The sequence below is a fragment of the Psammomys obesus genome, unplaced genomic scaffold (genome assembly GCF_907164565.1).
Source record: "Psammomys obesus unplaced genomic scaffold, mPsaObe1.curated_primary_1811, whole genome shotgun sequence".
Classification (NCBI taxonomy): Eukaryota; Metazoa; Chordata; class Mammalia; order Rodentia; family Muridae; genus Psammomys; species Psammomys obesus.
In genome coordinates this window covers 4,659,324-4,681,217 of record NW_026592732.1, presented here as the reverse complement: position 1 = coordinate 4,681,217, position 21,894 = coordinate 4,659,324, and the positions used below count along the sequence as shown (strand labels likewise).

Below are 21,894 nucleotides of genomic sequence, written 5' to 3'. Positions count from 1 at the left end.
ATGGGAACCCTGGTTTTACTCATGGGAAAAGCCAGGGCCAGCAGCACGCATTTATAACTCCAGTACTAAGGGCAGGCAGACCAGTGGCCCACTGCTGCTGCCGCAGCCCCTTCAGCCAGGTCAGTAGAGACCGACTGAGGGGACTGAGGGACGGTGCCTTGGTTACAGGTATGCATCACTACCCTAACCTTCAACATTTACATGAGAGTGAACTGGATTAAAATCCTTTCTAAAACTCAAAACTGTGTTCAACAAAGTATGTTTAAATCCTACGACGCAGTTTTTTGGAGATAGTTTTGGGGTCTTTGAAATTCAAGTGAGAGTAGGTCGGTTTTGACCAAGACAAATACATTAAGTTTCAGTAAATTTAAAACTGTCCTATACCATGAATTTCAAAATAAAAGCTAATTTTGATTAAATTTAAATGTTGCAATTTGTGTGCTATGTGATATAACTTAATATAACTCATAATAACACTTGATATTTTTACCAGTGTTCCTAGGATGATTGCAGTAGAAACTGTCCTGCCTAGGGTTAATACAAGTTTATTCAACAGCTACTGGTTACGCCTAAAGCTTTGCTGCTTTTATTTTATAAAAAGACATAAATAATGAGTACCTCATTAGTGCTACTATTCTCTTACATGTTGTGCAATATATTTTAAAAATCATAATTTTAAAGACATAATCAGTTTCAAAATGAAACTGAGAGATTTTCTTGTCATCACAAGTGTATCATTTGATTAGGAATTAATAGATTACATTGCTTTTAAAAATCATTTTAATTGAGCCCTTTATAGAACCAGTTTTTTTCAGATTATCTTAACATACTGGTTAGTGATACTAACTGCCTTTTCAGTCAGTTAAATGGGAATTACAAACATGCAGAAATACCAGCAAATCTGGGTCTTCCTAAAATGGGGAGGTTCATGGTCAGTGTGGATAGCAGGGCTGTGTAGCACAGTGCTGGCAGAACAGAAACGCACAGAAAGACTCTTGCCCTTCCTTCCCACATTTTTCCAGTGAGTTTTTATTGGTTGATTGTTCGTATGTATTTGGCCAGATCAATGTGGCTAGTATATGTCTCCTTAAATACTATCTGGGAACCTTCACACTCTTCTCAGTGTTTATAACAATATAACAAGAATAGAGCAGAACAGTGGTAAAGAAAGCAGAGGGGCCAGTGGAGGTTAGATTGTGGAGACTGATACACAGTTTTTATCCAAGGATTAAGACCTGACATTCTAAAAATAGGACTTTGTGGGATTTTGTTTATCAAAAGATAATATGCTGTCATTTTCTTTGTGTCCTTGTTTCATCTTGGACGGTAATGCTTGCCTCGTAGAATGAATGTGGAAGGCCCCCTTCCTTTAAATATTTTTCTGTAGGTTAAGGGGGGTTGCCGTATATGTTCTTAGCTTATATTTGACAGGGTCTCATGTAGCCCAGGCTGGCCTCACAGTCACTATGTAGCTGTAGATGGGTTTATACTCCTGATCCTTTTGAGTGCTGGGATTGCAAATACATAGCAAGAATCCCTTCAGATTTTTTGTTTGTTGTTTTGTTTTTAGGGCTTAAGATTGAACACAAAGTCTTTTCCATGCTAGCAAACACTGTCCTACTAGGCTGTGTACCCCACAGCATTAGTTCCCTCTTAGAGCTTTCACATAGCTCATCTGTGCAGCTGACTTTTCATTTACTAGGCCTTTCCTTTATAATCAGTCATTATCATCATCATCACTACTGTCTCATTGTTATTGTTAGTACTGCTTCTAATTCAGTCTTGTTAATGCTTTCTGTCATTTAATTTTGGGAGGTTTTATTACATTTATTTATGCATGTGTGATCACATGTGTGTATGTGTTGTAGGTCATTTTTCCTCCTGCTCTTAGCTCCCAGAATAACAACTCATGAAATTCATTAAATATTATACAAATAACTGGACCATATAAGTAGGCTCTTCTCTGACTATCTCATAACTTAAAATAATCCCTTTATTCTAATTACATTCTGCCACGTGGCCAGTGACCTGAGCTCAGGTACCAAACGTCCGTCCTCCTCACATTTTGCTGCTGGAATCTCTCACACCTGGCTCTATCCCAGAATCCCTTTGCCTGTCAGATGTTCAACCTATTTCCTCCCTCAGCCATAGAGCCATAGGCTTTTTAATTGACAGGTGTTGCATCCATACAGTGCACAGTTGATTCTTCTATGTGTATGGAGGTCAGTGGTCACCCACAGAAGTACATTCTTTGCTTCCTGTATGTGAGACCCAAATCCTCATGTTTACCCAGTACCTTCACCCACTGGAACATCTTACTAGCTCCCTATTTGAAAGTCCCAAGAATGGAAACATTTTTTTGTTTTTCTAAGATATTTTGATGGTTTGCACATACTTGTACACATTAACAATCTTTAATGATTTTTTTCATTTTTGTGATATTGGAGGTCTCCTTTATCACCCCTGACTTTTTGTCTTTTGTTTGTTGGTTAAGCTATTGAGACATTTGTCAGTTTGCTTTTCAAAATATCGGATGTTTGTTTGTTGATTAATACTTTTTTATTCTATTTTATTTATTTCAACTGTGATGTTTGATTCTTCATTTCTCCTTGTTTTGGACTTGGTTTGTTTTTCTCATTCTTTGACTTTTCAGGGTGTTTATTTAAACTTATATTTTCAAACCACATCTGTTTTAGTCATTATTCTGGTACTTATTTCTAAGAATGTGTAGATTACTCTAAAGTAATTTGATGACTTCTAAGTTCCCTTTCTACTCTTAAATTTGGACATTACATGTTTCTAGTTTTCTGTACATTACTGATGACTGATACAGGCTAGCCTATAGTATTTTCTTACTTACATGACTAGGGCATCATATTATTATACTTTCATCACACTTAAAATAATACAGAATTTGTTGCTATTTATTAAATATATTGAAAATCTAGAAAGCCCTCACAGAACTGTGTTATATTACATATGTACTTACTGAATAAGTTTAAAGTACAGTTGTGCATATTAGTGGAAACTAACAGTGGTTTAGCTACTAGAAAGATAGTTCTTACAAAAGAGCTGTTCTGAGTTATTTTATTTACTGGTTCTTAAGTTAGGTGACACAGTTCCATTAACAACTTCTCCTTGCACAGTCTGTGGGTAAACTCACGGGTGCTACTTTATGCGTAGCTGGAAAAAAATTCTATAGGGACCAAGACCCTTTTATCTTTAACAACTTTAAAATTAATCTTAAAAATTTACTTGATTTCATATTGCACCAAAGATCGCTTCAAGAAAACTTGGTTGGCCAGTAGATATGTTCATTCCTTTAAGAGGTTTTACATCTAACGAATCCCATCTTAACCTCAGATATTCTTTCCTTCACACTAATGTTGATAGTTTCTATACGATGCTTCCCACATAAGCTGACTTTTTCTTCTTTATACTGCAGTGTCCTCTTATGTGGCAGAATAGGTGGGAAGGCCCTGAGGATCCCCTCCAGTACCTGCGAAGTCTTGTAGCCCGCACCCTTGCAATTCAGGTGAGAGTGGGTTAGTAGTCGCTGAGTGTATGCTCTAACCGTGGTGCATAGCCTTACCTATTGAAATATCTTCAGTAGCAACAATGACAGGACTTTACAGAGCATAAATCAATTTCTGTGTTACTTGAAATGTTTGTATCACACTCTTCAAAATGTCTGCTGTCTGTTCATGGACTTTACATAAACATAAATTCATTTCTGTGTTATTTGAAATGTTCATATCACACTCTTCAAAATGTCTGCTGTCTGTTCGTGGTTTTTTTTTTTTTTTTAATCATTGATAATGTGGGAAAAAAATCTACACTTGTGCAGTTGGATTGTACATAGTGACTAAGGTAGCAACTGAAGCTGTGTCAGAACCATGACCTGAGAGCTGTAAGGAGTATCCCCTATAGGGAAACTCTTTTTCCCCACATCAAGCCAGGTGGTCATCTCTAGGGAAAATGAACAGATTAAGCGATAACAGGCAAAGACGGCGTCCTATTTACTTGCTCACATGGGACAAATTAGTGGTGCATATGGGACTCTGTGTATGCTTTTCCATGCTTGCTTCAGTTTGAACCAGCTTTACAAATACCCTTTTTGTTTGTTTGTTGTTACATAGTCTTGTTGTGTGGTCCAGGATTACCTCAAGTCCTTCAGCCTCAGCTTCTCAAGGGTGACTTCTCCTCGCTGTAGATGAGTGTATTTTTTAAGCTATTTTACTTGGGGTTCCTAATGCCTCCACCTCCCTTCTGACTCTTATCTGCCCTAATACCTTCTAACCAACACACTAGATGGGAGAGAAAGACGATTAGTGTGAAGAGGGGGCAAAGTTAACTTTGGCTACTTCTGGCTGGTTAGGGTCGCTGGAGTCTTTGGGCAATACCAATCTCAGTCATTAGGATATCTAGCAGTCCAGCAAAACAGCAACAGAAGAACAAGCAAGCAGGTGCTATTGTTTTAACTCTACTTTATTTGGGTTCCTTAAGCTTCTACCTTCCTTCAAAGCAATTGGAAAATGAGTACATTGGATTTCAAAGCAATTGGAAAATGAGTACATAACTCTCTGGATGAAGATGCCTCATATATAACTGTACATTTTTGTATTTCCTTTCCCTTCTTCCTCTAGAATTGGGTAGATAAAGCAGAAAAGCAAGCTCTTCTCGCTGATACACTTGACCTATCGGAGCTCTTCCATCCAGACACATTCCTTAATGCTCTTCGCCAGGAAACTGCAAGGTAGTCACAATGAATACTTTATTTTCCCTTCTTCATCTCTAGTCACATTGCCTTGATTTGTTCCCCCTAACAGTTCACCTTTAGGAACAGTCAATTTTTACTTTCAATGCCATTGCTTTACTAAAATTGGAAAAAAAAATACTTCCTAAGTTTGCTCATTTTTAAAAATTTTATTTATTATTTATTACAGTTTATTCACTTTGTATCCTAGCTGTAGCCCCCTCCCTCATCTCCTCCCATTCCTCTCATCCTCTGACTGTGCCCCTTCCCTAACCCACTGATAGGGTAGGTCCTGCTCCCCTTCAATCTGAACTTAGCCTATTAAGTCTTATCAGGGCTAGCTGCTATCATCTTTTGTCTGTGGCCTGACAAGACTATACCTTTCATGGGGGAGGTGATCAAAGAGCCAGCCAGGACAATTTTCTTGATAGATTCTATTTACCAAAACTGAATCAAGATCATGTAAATAAATTAAATAGTCCTATATCCCCTAAGGAAATAAAAGTTGTCATAAAAAGTCTCCTATCCAAAAAAGACCAGGGCCAGATGGTTTCAATGCAGAATTCTACCAGACCTTTAAAGAAGAGCTAACACCAATATTATTCAAATATTCCACAAAATAGAAACAGAAGGAACATTACCAAACTCATTTTATGAGGCCACAGTCACCTCAATAAAGAAATAAAGAGAACTTCAGACAAATCTCATTTATGAACATTGACACAAAAATACTCAATAAAATACTCGTGAACCAAATCCAAGAAAACATTAAAGATATCATCCACACAACCAAGTAGGCTTCATCCCAGGCATGCAGGGGTGCTTCAACATAAGAAAACACACCAATATAATCCACCACATAAACAAACTGAAAGAAAAAAAACACATAATCATCTCCTCAGATGCCAAAAAGCATTAAACTCAACACCCATTGAGTTTAAAGTTTTGGAGAGATTAGGGATACAAGGCACATACCTCAACATAGTAAAAGCAATATACAGCAAGCCTATAGCTAACATCAAACTAAATGGAGAGAAACTTGGTCATTTTTTTTTTTATCCAGACTTGCACTGTCCAAAATAGTAGCCAACAGTATATTTAAAGAAAAACTATATAGACTAAGAATTTGGTTTCTTAGGCATACCAGCCAAGCTCACAGTGTTCGGTAACAACAGATGGCTGGTCATTACCACCTCAGACTCCCTGAAAACACAATTTCACAGAATCGCTTAAGAGGCTGCTCTGGATAAGTTTCATGTGAACAGAGCTGGTGGTTAACGTCAAGCTGGTCTTTGTGCCAGTGCCAGTGCCAGTTTACTGCATGGATATAGGTCCTGTTTGTACCAAGGCAGAACATAAGGAGAATTTCTAGAATGTTCTTAAGAAGTAGTAGTTCAGTTCTGGGACTGATGTTTATCTTTACTCAAGATATTTTGTTCATTCAATAAAAACTTACTTAATATCTTTTATGTGCTAAACTTTGAGGGCCATTATCAAGTTGTAGAATTTAAACTGTCAAAGGCCCTCTACCTAAGAAACTTGAAATCTCAAAGGAAGATTGACATTTAAGCAAGTAATGTTAAAACCTTGGGTATTTATTTACTTAATTTGGTAGCTCTTGCTTGTGTATTATAAACATTTGGGTTTAAAATAAGTCATTGAAAATAGATATATAGTTACTGTGTTTCCTAAGGGCATTGTTTTACATGTTTTGGGTTTGGGTCTAGAGAATGCCCTCTGGGCCCCGTACCTGCCAAGCAGATGCTCTATTGCTAGACTTGTATGTGTGTACTGAGGGTTATTTCTCCTGACACTGTTGTTTACTCTTATAGAGCGATGGGCTGCTCTGTGGATAGCCTTAAATTTGTCGCATCCTGGAAAGGCCGACTTCAAGAAGCAAAGTTTCAGATTAAGGTACTGATTTGGGGTGCTGAATTTTAAAATGTGTAACTGAAATGTACATTTCTAACTCATAGGCTCCTGTTCTTATAATGTAAGATCAACCCATAGATTACAGTCAAATTATGTAAGATTTAGCATGAAAAACCTTACAGTAAGATATATGTGATCTAATATAAAGCTTTAATTCTACTTGCTATACTTTGAAAAAGGAAAATCTAGAATGCATTATTTTAAAATGTACTTTTAAATCGTGACCACACACATAATGAGAGGCTTGAGAGTGGCTCAAGCAGGGCCAGCTCTAGTCAAAGATCAGTACTGACCGCACTCACTGTGCACAGCTGCTGCTGGCTGTGCCTGAAATCACTTCAGTCCTCTGTGTAGCATCTCCTGTCCCTCAAGATGGGACTTTCTTCACCACATGGTGTCAGTGCAGCATTCCAAGAGGAAAATCTTGTTTAAAGTTCACCTTTAAAAGTCCTATTACCAATAACAGGTCAAAGCAAGTAACAAGCTGAGCCTAAGTTCCAACGTTGGAGATGAAATCAACTCATAATGGGAGCAGCTTTAGGATCATTGTTCTTAAGCTGTGACAACTGAGACACTAGGCTATTGCTATAAGGAAAAACTGATAGAGTATAGTAAAATAACATACTAAATCCAAAACAGACCTGTTCCTGCAGAGAAAAATAGTGCAAAATGTCGTCACCTACAAACTTCATCCCAAACATATACATACATACATACATATATATATATACATAGAGAATTGCTGTGACAAAAAAAAAATTGAAAGCTATCTTTCACTTAAAACTGTAATTTTTATTGAATTTTTGTGTCCTTAAACTTTACAACGTACTACATATATCTATTTCAGAGTAATACAAAGAATTTTATTGATACAGAAATGTCCTACACAGCCTATTTCTGCCCCTCTGTATAATATATACACAGAAGTATATGTACATGTTATAAAATCATCAATATATTTATTCTTTTACATAGAAAAGCATGTGTATATTCACACAGATTTATTACATAAACTTTTGATTTACCATTCTAGTTCTCTCATTTTTTTCTTAATGAATTTGGCCTACCACGTGGTATCAATTTCCCTCTCTCCCTTCTTCCCCTCCCCTTTTTTTCCTTTCTTTCTTCATTCATTTATTTATTTTTGCTTGTTTGCTTGGTGCTGTGGACCTTCCACACAATAAGAAGTGCTTTAGCACTGAATACAGCCCCAGCCCAAGCATTACTTTCTTTTCCAATAGAGCTTTGTGCTATTGTTATATAGATTTAATTGTGAAGTTATAGAGATGACAAGACAATTATATACATAGCTACATAAATTTGCTTTTAAAGAAAGAAATATGTGTATTCTTTTGTAATTACACAAGTACCTTTATTCATGCTCTTTCTTGTTTATATCTGTGTGAAAACCATTTATTGTTATTGAATTTTGATTTGAAGAACTTTCATTTAAGACAAAGACGCTAAAAACAAATTCTGATTTGCTGATATAGGAAAAAAATGATTTGAGACTATTAGCAAAATAATAAAACAACAGAATACAAATACCTAAACCCAGTACTCTGTATGCGCAATAGTATGTATAGCACATAACCTTTTCAGGTTGGAAACTAAATAAATAAATTCTGTAGTTGCAAATTGCAGTAAAATTGTCGTGTAAGTAAACATGTAACTTTCACTTTGGGCTACCTAATGGGCTCAATGTAGTGTTTGAGGGTCTTGTGTTTTCTTTGTACATGTGTTAGATAACAGTATGGATTCTATTATCTAAAAAAGCGTTATAAAGTCCTCTATTCAGAATTATCCAAGTAATTTCTGCTTAAGCTTCTGATCTGTCTCACTTCCTTGGGCTGCTTACATAATTTATATCTGTCCAAATGAGTAAAATTGGCTAATACAGAGCATTCCCTGTGTATCAGACAGTTTCACACATTTTATTTCCATTTCCATGTCAGGTTGACACCCAAGGGTCTGTCATCATTCCCTTGGAAGGACATTTGTTTGGCTACTTGTTAGGCAAAAACAATCCAGATTTGATACTATTTCTTCCTTATTCTTTTCCTTAGGTTGTAGAAATTCTGCTTTGATATTTCATGGGATTCTATATCCTAAGTAGGCTGGCTTATTGTCCCGTACTTGTGTGACGAGGCGTTGGGCCATTTGTCGGGAAAACTGTATATTACCCATGTCAGTCCTTCATTTACAGGGCAATGTTTGGGTTTATGCTAGAAGTCCAGTTGCAGCTAGTACAAAGCCAGACTTTGTTGTTACATGCTGCTCCTTGGTACAGAAGTCATCTCAGGTAGATATTCTTACCACATTTTAGAGGAGGAAACTGAGCTATAGCTCATTATTAGTAAAATGGGCAAACCACTTAAATAAACATTTTCCAAGAATGATGTGCAAGCAGCCAGTACGCAGAAGCTATGGAGGACGTGAGGGCCTCAGCACTGAAACACACAGCCTATGCCACACAGGCTGAACACAGCAGTTAGTGGTTCTCCCTCTGATCAGCTGGCTGTCTGTAAGGCGCAGCTCACTGCTGCCAGCCACATACTGCTAGCCAGCAGAAAGACCGAACTCAGTATGTGCTTTCTGCTGAATGTGTCACATCTGCACTATTGTAAAAGACTGAAGCTCCGTCCTCTCCAGTCAGAAGCTACTGGTAACATGTTAAAGCCTGAAGCTACTGTGTAAGAGTGTGCTTGGTGTCATGCATTCACCATGTAAAGCAGACAAGACTGTCATGGTGACTGCTGAAGAGCTGTAAACGTAAGCTACTGCTCCACGTTTGCCATCGGCTAGCATCTAACACTGGAGAAATGAATAAAATGGCCACAAAGAAACCTGTAGCTAACATCACTCCAAGAGCCATGCTTTTATTTTAGATGTCTTCAGTTTACACTAATGCTACCTTAGACTCCATAAGACTCTTTACTGTCTCAACTCCGCATAGCAGGTAAATAAACGGTGTTGGAAGACACGTAGGGACCACATGTTCATTCATTTGGCTTCCCTCCCTCACTTCCTAGAATAGAGTTAAATTGGCTCTTGTCTTTATATTGCTTTTAACCTTATATTGTAATATTGTAAATTAGCAATGCCAAAGTACCTGTGGTTATATATTCTATAACATTTGTGCATTTTTTCTAGAATATTAGCTAAAAAGTAAGAACTCTGTCTAAAGAAAGCTCACAGTGAACAGTGGTTCTGATTTTGTGTTTTCTCCAAATGAAAGTCCCTAATCTGTTTCACAGCACAAGGAACAATGAACCCTTTAGCTTAAACTCCACTAGTGTATGGCTGGCACTTGAGAATCTAGTATATGTGTAAGAGTCTCTTCCTTTGTGCTGCAGATCAGTGGTTTGTTGCTGGAAGGGTGCAGTTTTGATGGTAATCGGCTTTCAGAAAACCAGCACGACTCTCCCAGCGTGTCCTCAGTTCTCCCTTGCTATATGGGCTGGACTCCACAGGTAAGCACTGGAGAGACAGCTTCTGAGCTCATCGGTCCACTCATTGGATTTTACTTTCCAAAAGGTATCATAGCTTGTGTGGTTTTGAATTGCTTTTCCATTTTACCTGCACTGTAGCAAAATTTTTTAGTCAAAATATTTTATATTTGAAGAGGTAAAGATTTTTGAGCCATTTTTTTTGGGGGGGGAACCATTTTCTAAATTAAAAAACAAACAAGAACAAAATGAATAAAGTATAATTAATAAAAGTTAAATAAAAAATTTAAAAAAAAAAACAATGTGTGTAATTAGAGAACTCTTGAGCCTAAGAAGAGGTAATAGTGCACTGTGAGCCTCCGAGCCCAGCTGCAGGGCAGATAATTTACATGGCTTCAAGTAACCTGAGCCACAGGGTCAGCCCTTCTATCATAAGGGGCACTGAAAGTAGCCAGAGGTGGTGGCTGGAATGAGGGTGCTGGTTGCCGGTTCCTGGTGGTGTTTGAAGAGGCTCAAGAGGCATGGCCTTGCTGGAGGAAGTTGTCCCCAGGGCTTTGAGGTTGAAAAGCCAAGTGCCATTCTCAGCTTGTACTCCCTGCTCCTGTACAGTTAAAAACAGAAGTTCTTAGCTTCCCACCCCAGCCTCCATCCCTCCATTCTGCCATCAGGGACTCTTATTGTTCTGGAACCATGTGCCCAATTAAGCCTTCCTTCTATAAATTGCCTGGGCCGTGGTGTTTTATCTCAGCAATACGGAAGTAACTCATATAACCAGGTCAGGTGGTAATGTGTGTCAGAAGCCTGGCCTTCCACCATGACATCAGTTTCAGTGACAAACAGTTTTATTCTTTAGGCATACATGTATCTTTAAAATAGGACGTGGTTTTAGATGAGGAATGTAACATAACCCTGAAGCTTAAACCTGAAAATGGATGCATAAACATACTATAATCGTCCCTCTGATGAGCAGCAAAACTCTTGTTCACTGCAGGAAAAATACATTTTCTCATTAGGAAATGTTACGTTGAAGTTTCCAGTTATACTTCTTTTGACAAAGATTAAAAGCATCTGGGTGTTTGAACATAAAATTTAGAGCTATGGCAGTAACTAGCAGTCACTATTCAGAGAGCCAAAAGAACAACATTCCTGTGAGGCTCCTTTCATCCACGCAGATTCATTCAGGTAAAGAAATGAGATCAAGAGAATAGTTGTCTTTTTTCAGAAATTTGTATTAGAAAGGTAATAATTATGGGTGATATGGTTTTTGGTCTTAGGGTATAATGAAGCTCAGAGTTGTACCCACTGGCTTAGGATGGAATTTGCCAAGGGTTTTAACTGTACTATATCAAGTTGTATGAGTCTGATACGCTCCAGCTCTGGCAAGTAAAGTTGAAATCCATGTAATGACCATGATAGTTCACTGATGGAGCAGCACATTCCATCGAATCAGAGCATGGAGAGTAGCGGCTAGAAAGAAGGGAAGGATGATCACCTGACCTCAGCACTGCCGGTCCAAAATGCCATGTGGCAGGGACAAAACCAGGCTGTGGAGAGCATGCAGTAGGAAGTGACATTCTTCAAATATCCTGCTTCATGTATGATCCTTATTCCACTGGATTTTTATACTTTAAAAGTCAGGATTGAAATTAAAAGCCAGAAATTATTTGGAAAAATTGCACATGCAAGGAAAAGTCAGATGGACCTGCCATCTGTCCCACAGAGAGCCAAAAGTAATAATGATTTCTTAAATAGTGTAGGGCTTTCCCTTCAGCTTCTATATTTTCAATGACATGTAATAGAAGGACTTCCTGGACCTTGCCCACTTTCTTCCTGTCTTCACATAGATGTTCTTTCTGATCTATGAAGAATATCACACATTTCACTAGGAGTTTCTGAACACAAAATTTTAGAGACCAGTACAATTCAATTCCAGCTCCCAAAACTATAGTTTAGACACAGTAACCTTGCTGAACCAGTTTCCCTATTTTTTGTTTTGGATTTTTGGGGGTTTTTGTTTGTTTGTTTGTTTTTGTTTTGGGGGGCATGGTTTCTCTGTAGTGTTGGCTTTACTGAACTCACTTTGTAGACCAGGCTGGATTTGAACTCCAGTTTCCCCATTTATTGCTGGAGGGTGATGATAACATGGACAGTGTGGAGACCATAGCATTCCTATGCTTATGCACTTCCCAGAACAGTGTCTCACATATTACCATATGGTGATACTGTGGAGCCATTAGGGGGCTGAGACACACTCCTGAGTATTTGAATTAAGTGTCCAGAGTATGCCTCATACATGGTTAGTCAAATTTAACAATAATTCCTTATTCCACATAGATTTGGAGATGCTGATGCTTTCAGTCATTGAGTACTGGCTACATTTAGACATCCCAGAAATGCTGACCACCAGGGTTACAGAGACAACAGCTTCAGCTCTTCAATTTATGAGCAAGAGGGAAAAGCCATGTGACCTTAGAGAGATGGGGCTTGCTTAGTCATGGTGCAGAAGAATGAGATGGTCTAGGATGCTTGCCAACTTCTGTTTCATGTACATTTAATTTTGTTCAAGAAGGTGCTTTTTATATTTGCTGTGGCCATTTCTACACTCTATGAAAGCCAATGGGCGCTGTGTCCATCCACAGCTGCTTTGTTGCCGAACGTTCAGAACTCTTTAAACAAGCTCAGAATTTTGGAGACAAACATTTTAAACCAGACAGAAGAGGTTGTTTGTTTGTTTTTCACAAATCCCACGGCAATAATCAAGCACCCCGAAGATCTGACTCTCACAGAACTGTGCCTTCTATTCCAGTCACTGCACACCTCTGATTTTCAGCTGTTCGCTCTTTCATAGTTGTGAGGGATGGAGGAGAGGCCTCGACACTTCCCTGCAGCACTACATCTGAGTGTGTGGCCAGTCAGGGTCAGGGGTGCTGACACTGCCTACTGAATTAGAACAACTGGACTTACAGTTGTGAAGGATAAGGGAGAGTAAAAGGCTGATAAGGTACTTCCTGTCTTCATCATTAACTGTATGGACTAAGGTAATAAAACGTGTTCAAATTCTGTAATGGCTGTCAGCATCCACGCAGAATGCAGATTCATAGACTTGCTCCAGTTCAGCCAGTGCTTATGCTCAAGTCCAGATGCTAAGGGATTGCCTAAAGGAGCACTTGGCATTCCCCAGAGTATTCCCCAACACACTTTTAGACACATTAGTTCTTTCCTGCATTAGTTCCCTGTGGGAAAGTTGTTCAGTAAACACATTTAATCAACATAGTAGTCTCTCTCCTCTGGAAAACTTTTGCATTAAAAGTTATAAGAGGGGCTGGAGGGTTTCTCAGTAAGTAAAGTGCTTTCTATACAAACATGAGGACCTATGTTTGAATCCCAGCTCCACATTAAAAAAAAAAAAAAAAAAAAACAGAAAACAGGCACAGCAGTGTGCTCCTGTAATCCCAGCACTGAGGAAACAGCTGGGGTCAGCTGATAGAGCCCAGTATGTGAGCTCCAGGCTTAATGAGAGATTATGTCAAAAATAAGGTGGAAAGCAATTGACACAAGACCACTTTCAACCTCACTCAACAGGAGATCCAAAAAGTCTGACAAATTGCCACACAAACTTTTCCTGAACCCCGCATTCCTTCAGGATCTCATATTCCGTAGAATACACTCGGGCACACACTTATGGTAAGGACCAGTCTCAGATGATGCCCCCTCTAGCACTGTTTGTCCTTGTATAACTCTAGGAAACAGTGGCCCCTAGGGCTTATCAAGCAAAGTAATTTAGCAGTCAAAACAGCCTGAACTCTAGCAAGGGCCTAGACCTCTCAGAAGATACCACATTTGACTGTTGAACAATACAGCTATAAAACGTTCAAGAGCCATTCACAAAGTAATCATTATTTTATATTACTTGCATAGATACTCAAAATATGTATCATAAGGTATTGCTGAGCTCTTTGTATTATATACCTCAGTATAAACTAACAAATATTTAGTTTCTGTTCTGTTCTACCTTGTTCTCCAAGACTGTAAATTAATTCTGGTCACATTGTTGAAAATACAAGTGAGACCCAAGGGCTAGAGAGAGATGGCCCAGAGGTTAAGAAAACACAAGTGAGGGTCTCTACCACTATCCCTTTAAAACCTGCTAGAGCTTCCCATGGAACAGTGTTTCTTTTTCTTTGTTTTTGTTTGTTTGTTTTGAGACAGCAGTTTCTCTGTGTAACAGCCCTGGCTGTCCTGGAACTTGCTCTGTAGATCAGTCTGACTTCAAACTCATGGAGATCCATCACCTTCTACTGGGATTAAAGGCAGACAACACCACACCCCACCGGAACAAGGTTCCTAAGCACTCAATGCCAAGTTCTTCCCCTAGATTTATACTGAATTATGCCTCTTAGATATACACTTTAAAGCTGCAGTTTTCTAACACCCTTTCTAACATAAGAAAGCCAGTATTGTCTGCTGTTGTGATTCATAAACAATCAGGAAAAAGATTAGATAAGTTAGCTGGACCATGCACACACTGATAAAAATATTTGGTTTGATTTCATAAATACTTTATTATAAACACATTGAATAGAAATTATTAAAATTTAATCTATATGATATAATGTAATTACATTAAAATTATTAAAAATTAATATTTGGCAAGTTTAAATTCAACTTCTTTATAATGAAGTTAAAAGAACCAACGTAGTAATTGTGTTGGGTTTTATTTTTTCTTGAGGTGGTATGATTTTCTTTTTTGTTTTATGTTTTTCTTCTTTGGTTTGTTATTAAATATTCCTTTCAGAGGTACGCACATCCCAATCTCCAGAATTCACCTGTGACTGTCTCCTTATCTTAGACATGGCACTCTGCAGATTAGTTAAGTCAAATATGGGAGTTACAAACTGGCTTATGTAGGTAGGCCTAGCACCCTCATGAGGGTCTGTTTAAAAACAAAAACAAAAACAAAAAAGATAGGGGGAGACCAGAGAGTCCTGAAGAAGGCTACAAAAGTTGAGAGGGCAGAGAAGAAAGCTTGAAAAGAAAGGTCTTTTCAAGGAGGAGCAAGGCAGACATCCTCCCTGGGAATCTCCAGAAGGAGCAGGGCCGGCCAGCACCTGTGTCAGATGCTGACCACCGGCACTGTAAGACAATAGACCAGTTCTTTTAAGACAGTAAATTTGCTTCAGTTTTGTAGAAATAAGCAAAACCATGCACACACTATTATAGAGCTGCTGAAGTGTTACAAAATGTACATATAATAGAATGAAAATATGCAGAGGACGAAGGTGATGCCTACAGTTGTTCCTGAGAAATAGAAGACTAGTAAAATACAGATTAACACATGCTAATAGGTTTTGAACCATCCTCTTGATCAGTCTTCCTGCCTCTGTTCTTTAGTCCCTGCCACCAGCAATGGCTAGAACATCCCTTTCAAATGTGAAGTTACTTTATTTCTCTTCTCAGAAGCTGTCAGTTAGGCTTCTAAAAAATCCCAAGTCCCAACATCTACCACAGTAGCAAAAGAATAAGAGAAGGGAAAAAGTAGTAGAAATCCCAGTGTCCTTTTGGAGATGTCCTGCCATTAGAATATTGCTCACTGTTGCTAGAACTCATACGCTTTTAACACACTTTTCCTAAAGCACTGAAGTTACATTGCACTAACAGACACTCTAGAGAAGTAGGAAAACCTTGCATTGTGCTGATCACGTAAGACAGTATGCATGAAATGAAGCTGGACCAAATTAGCATCACATTTCAGACTTTACTAGCTTCTGTTTATGGTCACTGTAATGCAGTCACAATATATATAGGTTTTAATTACTGACTTTTATTTGCATAATACTTTCCATGCACTATCATGAACTATTTGCAGTCTTCATGTATCTCATTTATGTTAGTTGAACAGTATATTTGTTAATAGATTTAGTAACTTTTTAACTGTATACAAACACCTTAGCCTCGCTAGTCTGACACTTTGGCCTAGTAAAATAGAGGTATTAAAGAGGGAACTGAATTTACCCCAGAGGGAACTGAATATACAGCACATCAAAGGAACCGCAGTCATTGATGTTGGCCACATCACCAGCTCTGCTTCAGCTTGGATCATTTATGATTAGGGTCATAGAGCAAGTCCATTCAGCATTCACCAAAGTCAAGGGCCTGAGAAATGCTGAATAAAATGTCAAGAAGCTACAGTGGTCCTTTGCTTTAGACTGCCTGGGGAGAAAGCTGTGTGAGCTGTGCATGCGCACAGCATCGATGTTCCTTTCCCACAGTGTCCTGACAGCAGCAGCAGCAGCAGCACAGGAAGCCTTTCCGTGTACTGCTTGGCTTAGGTTTCCACAAACATCAGGGGCTCAAGAAAAAACTACCCTTACCCAGTGGTCAGCCTCATATCACCTCGGTCCATCGGCTGTGTAATGTCTGTCTGCTCTTTGTAAAAACTGTAGAGGTAGCAGCAGAAGAAAAGATGCACAAAATGACTGATGCTCTGAGTTCTGAGTCCTAACATTTTACCATTTAAGCAGAACTGGAGAAGAGAGGGGAAGCATTGACAGGAGCCTCAAATCCTCCTTACGTTTTTCAAGGATTCCAACTTAAAATTTATTCTCTTATGAACCTTGTTAGGATGACATCCCAGAAGACTTAATTTTAATACTTTTTGCTTAAAAGTATGTTCTAGATGTTGATGTGTGTGTGTTTCCTAAACTGAATAGTAAGCTGTGCTGTTTTTCTGTATATGAACACAGGCTTTATGACACAGGCACACCATGAGCACACAAAGTGCTCGCTGCTATGTGGAAGGCTGAGCAACTGACAACAGTCATACAAATTGGAGATGACTAGGAAGACTCAGGCAGGTGGCCTGCATTTGCTTGGGAAATGACTCACATAAAGTGCAGGCTTTGTTGTACGTGCAGTAGATTAAAATTCAGGAATGAAGAGACTGAAGTGACTTACGTCAAAGACCTAATCATGCTAGAAAAGATAAAAAAGTTCATATAATCCCACTTAACAGTTAAAAATAGGATTTAAAAATATTTTCACAAAAGAAAACTGTTTTATTTGTCTCTGCCATAGCATCACCTACTGGAGTAGGTGCTTAAAGGATGAGTTTTCTAGATGATTACAGAATTGGTAGAAATAGCAGTCCAGAGAATAAGGTGTGCACATGAACAAGGCTGCAACTTCCTATGATGTATGCAAGGGTGGCATGGCCTTTAGCAAGTATCCACATCCTAAAACCATGCATTTCCATAAATGATTATGTCTATTTTGAAAGGTAACTGTGCTTATGTGCATGAACCATCCTTACCATGGGTAAACTCTCTATATGCTTCTAATCCATTCCTATAATCTTCTAGAATATTCTGTCTTGGTGCTTAAATTCCATTCCAACTCTAAAGCACTAATAACTCACTGGTTGTATGAGATCACAAGTTGAGTCCAAACACTAGTGTTAGATTTGAACTGGAAGCACTATTGCAAGTTTGTTTGAAAATCTCTTTTTGTAAAAGATGCATATTTCTGAGATTCAGTCACTGGAAAATTCTAGACTGAGAGTGGCCAGCCATTCCTGGAATCAAACCAAGGATCGCACAGAAATCATTGATTTACTTCTACGGGAGAAATTGCATGTGAGCTCACACCACACTGACACACTAGAGACACAGTGAAGCTACAACGGCAAATGCACCAAAACTCAGCAGCCAACTTGAACACCGACTGGGTAAAGATGGACAATGTGAGCACCAGCGAGATAATTGTACTAAACCACAACAAAAATACCTAAGTGCACCAGCTAATAAAAGAGCAACAGCACTAACTGGTGGCCCTGGGAGAGTACTGAGGAAATGCTTTGTCCTAACTCAGGAGAGACAGTACATCTCTTTATCCAATCCATCTCTTCCAAATTGAACTTTACTGTAGTAATAAGAAGCAAGTTCTTCTTGGACATGTTACTACTTAGAAATGTTTTTTATGTTTTATTGAAATTTATAGGTAAAATTATACGTTTTATTTTTAAAATATTCCAGAATTTGGGGCTAAAGGGGTTTTAGAGTGTCTCTCTCTCTCTCTCTCTCTCTCTCTCTCTCTCTCTCTCTGTGTGTGTGTGTGTGTGTGTTTGTGTGTGTGACTATGTCTGTGACTGAGTGAGAGAGGGAATGAGAGAGGGGAGATGAAGAACGCAAATGGAGTTGGGCATGTTGTAGAATTCAGAAGATAACCTCAGGCATTGTTCTCACCTCTGAGGTGGCTCACGCAAGGCTAGGCGCCCAGTGAGCTTCCTGGGATTCTCCTGTCTCAGCCTCTCTGAGGAGCACTGGGCCTATAGCTGCCTGTACTGTGTGTCTTTCTCCTATGTGGCTATTGGGGACTTGAACTCAGGTCCTCATGCTTGCCAGTGAGCCATCTTCTCAGTCCTTAGGCAAGTTTTTAAAGGAGCCATGATTGGGCATGTGGGATTTAGGAGCTTATTATAGTAATCTTTACTTGAAATGTCTAATATCTAATGAAGCATAACAATTGGAAGATTTGCATTTGTTGCTATGTTTTTAGAGCATCCTTTTCTTTTGAACAGGGTACATATGGCCCGTACTCCCCTGAGGAATGCATCTCTTTGCCTGTGTATACAAGCGCTGAAAGGGATCGTGTGGTGACCAACATTGATGTTCCCTGTGGGGGCAACCAGGACCAGTGGATCCAGTGTGGGGCAGCGCTGTTTCTTAAAAATCAGTAAATCGGGGCAGCACAGGAGGAGCTGGCAGTGTGACAGTTCCTGCAAGCTTTACCCAGAGCAGGTAGTCAGTCTGTATTTGAAATGCTACTTCAGAATGCTAGCTGCAGTCAGTTTCCCTTGTTGATGATCTCCTTGTGGTTGTATTTTAATAAATGTGTAATACCAGCACTGTGACCCTTACAGAATTTCATATTAAAGTGGGATATTGGTGGTATTAAATATTTTTATGAAGAGGTTTATTTTTTCAGTGGTTCAGATATTTAAGATTTAAAGTTCTATATTTAAGAAAATGATATTTTAGTTATTGTTTTATATAATTGCATATAACGTTATTTTAGTCTTCTATGCTTTGAAATATGTGTACTGTTCTGCTTTTAAGCATTGAACAATGTACAAAGGTAGAATGAATGAAGTATCTTAACAATTAAACATGTGTCATTTCATTGTGTACATTCATGATATAATACATAATATTTTAAAGGTAAAAAGGAATTCACACAAGAATGTAGGTACCATAGACAATGAAAGCATAAATTCTGGTTATAGAATTTAGATTCAGCTTTTTTTACATGTGTGTTGGAGCTTGTATTTCAGCTCTGCAAGACTCCCTGAAATCAAAGGATCCAGTGGTACTGCAGCTAACACTTCAGATGCCTCAGTTACGTCCAGCTGTCTATCTACTTGAAACAAGCAACTGTTAAGGGTTGAGACTTGTGTTTTGTTCTCAGGAGTGTGTATAATAGCCACTCTAGTCTACTATGTATGTGTCTGTACTCGTGACGGTACTGTCGGGCTTTTGTTGTTTTTTTTTTTTTTTCCATTTTTCCCCAGTATCAGGAATGAAATCCAGAGTCCTGTTCAAGGTAGGCAAGCACTCTACCACTGAGCCAAATTCCCCATACTTGGCATTTATCATCAAAAGAAGTTGAGTACTTAGAGGAGAAATAGGGCTGAAATAAAAGTAAAAAGAGACTATGAATTGAGAATAGAATCTCACAGTAATACTAAAGAAATAGAAAATAATAGCCCAGAAACCAGAGCAAGATATAAAGATATGAAGCAGCATCATATGATAAACTTTAGGATTTTCCATACATGTGAGTCTTCACCATCTATTACTACGGCTCGGTGGAATTCCACAATGGCTGAAAGCTTAAATGAATGTGTAATTTTGAAATTTCTGGGGAATAGGAAAAAGCTGAGAAATAGCCTGTTTTCATTGTGTCGTGTTTGTATCCATTTAGTCCTGAAGGAGACAAAAGTCCCCAGTCCAAACTGTGATTTGAACAGGACAGGTTTTGTAAGTGTTGTAGCTCTGAAGGGAAAGGTCTTCTGGCCGTCAGGAGCCAGGGAACACCACAAAGTCACACCACAGCAGATGTCACACAGAAGTATTGCAAGGGGGGCACTCAGGAGGGGGGCTGCCTCTGCTCAGGTGAGAAGCAGAGAACTGAGCAGAAGACAGGGTTATATAGTACTTTTGGGGGTGGGGAGGGATGGTGGGATTTCAAGTCCAGAGCTTGGGCTTTCTACTGTGCAGAGCAGGGCCTGGGTCTTAGTTAGATGTTCTGTGGGTGGAACCTGGCAGTTTGAGGTCCTCAGGGGAGGGGCCTGCCCAATTACATGCCTCAAGGAGCTTACACACTCTTCTTTTCATTTATTATTGAAAAACAACAGTTTATAAGGTGTGATGCCACTAGTAGGATTAAGAAAAGGAGAAGGGGTTTAAGAAGGATAATGTGTAATTCCAGTACTAGATTGTCCATGAGTCACTGGCCAGAGACATCAAGCTATTTCTTATATTTTTGGAGATCCATCTGGAATTGTTGGACCTTCTTGTCTTTAACTATACCTTACTAGAAACAACATTCCTCTGTGAGGAAGAGACAAAGACCACCTCTCTCTGCTGTTAGTAAATCTAATCCTTACTAATTTTGTAGCACTATGGTGGCCAGTGAATCTGTTTGGCCCTTGAGGGTGAGGATAGTCTGTGCCATCTGTTGTAAATCCTGGCTGAACTTAGATGAAAACTGAGGTAAATGTCTAGGGAAGTAGTCAATCCTGCCCCTCCAGTGGTGACACCAGTGGTTATAGCCAGGGTTGTGAGAAAGGGAAGGATCTGGACTGCTCATTTGCCATGCTGGGCCACTATAAGCCCTTTTATGGGAATTGGCAAGGCTTCTTCACTGGGTGCCACTCCTAACCTAATTTGGGAAAAGGACATCAGAGCACAAGTCCCAGACCACCCACCTAGAGGGTAGACAATGAGAAACCTGAATGCCTCAGATAATTGAAGCATTGTGAGTCTTTGCACATGTGGATTAAGGTATTATTGCAGTCCAATGTGCCCACAAAACCTCTTCTGAGGAGTTAAAGCAGTCTGTGATACCAAAGAGAGAGATTAGGATGGTCACTACTTGGCTCAGAGTTGTCAATGAGAGGTGAAGTAAGATTTTAGTGGCCCAGTGGGCGAGACTACGAACGGCGATCGTGAGTGATGGTGGGTCCTGGGAGGGCACATGGGACACACTCAACCAGCACTCTCCAAAGCAGCCAGGCAGAGTCTTAGTCAGTAGCTGATAAGCAATTAGGATGATGGAGATTTGTCGCATGGTATTTACAGGACCAATATGGTTACCTCTTTAAGTATCTGCCACTTTCACAGTAATCTTTCTTTTGGTCATAGAGAAAGCAGGCATAGGTGATAAAGCCCTAGTGCAGGAGAGTTCACTTCTTTGATTTGCATAGAAGTTCAGTGTGGCCAGAGGTAAATTCCTGTATATGGTGAATGGAGGTGTAGCTTTAATACCTTATGAATCCAGCATCTAGAAAACCCAAAGTTAAATTCTGAGCTCTGTCAGCAGTGGTGGCGGCTGGCTTGCAATAGCAGAGAAAGCGAAAACAAAGCCGATGAACACAGAACACAGAAAGCTCACACACTCAAATACCAGTCAGAAACGAAACATATGGTGGCCACCAGCATTCATAAATTCAACTGAGCCTGACTGATTTTTATCTTGTCT

General features: G+C 39.1%; 1 protein-coding gene across 2 annotated transcripts in view; it reads left to right on the top strand.

The window, feature by feature from the left end:
• Dync2h1 (dynein cytoplasmic 2 heavy chain 1) overlaps positions 1–19,300 on the top strand; it is a 204,942-nt gene extending 185,642 nt beyond the window's left edge. For both annotated transcript variants that reach the window (XM_055615497.1, XM_055615496.1), the window contains 5 exons: positions 3,446–3,535; positions 4,647–4,756; positions 6,589–6,670; positions 10,045–10,161; positions 18,713–19,300. In XM_055615497.1, the coding sequence (XP_055471472.1) occupies positions 3,446–3,535; positions 4,647–4,756; positions 6,589–6,670; positions 10,045–10,161; positions 18,713–18,871 (558 nt within the window). In that variant the 3' untranslated portion in view covers positions 18,872–19,300. The remainder of the gene's footprint in view (positions 1–3,445; positions 3,536–4,646; positions 4,757–6,588; positions 6,671–10,044; positions 10,162–18,712) is intronic.
• The last annotated feature ends 2,594 nt before the right edge of the window (positions 19,301–21,894 follow it).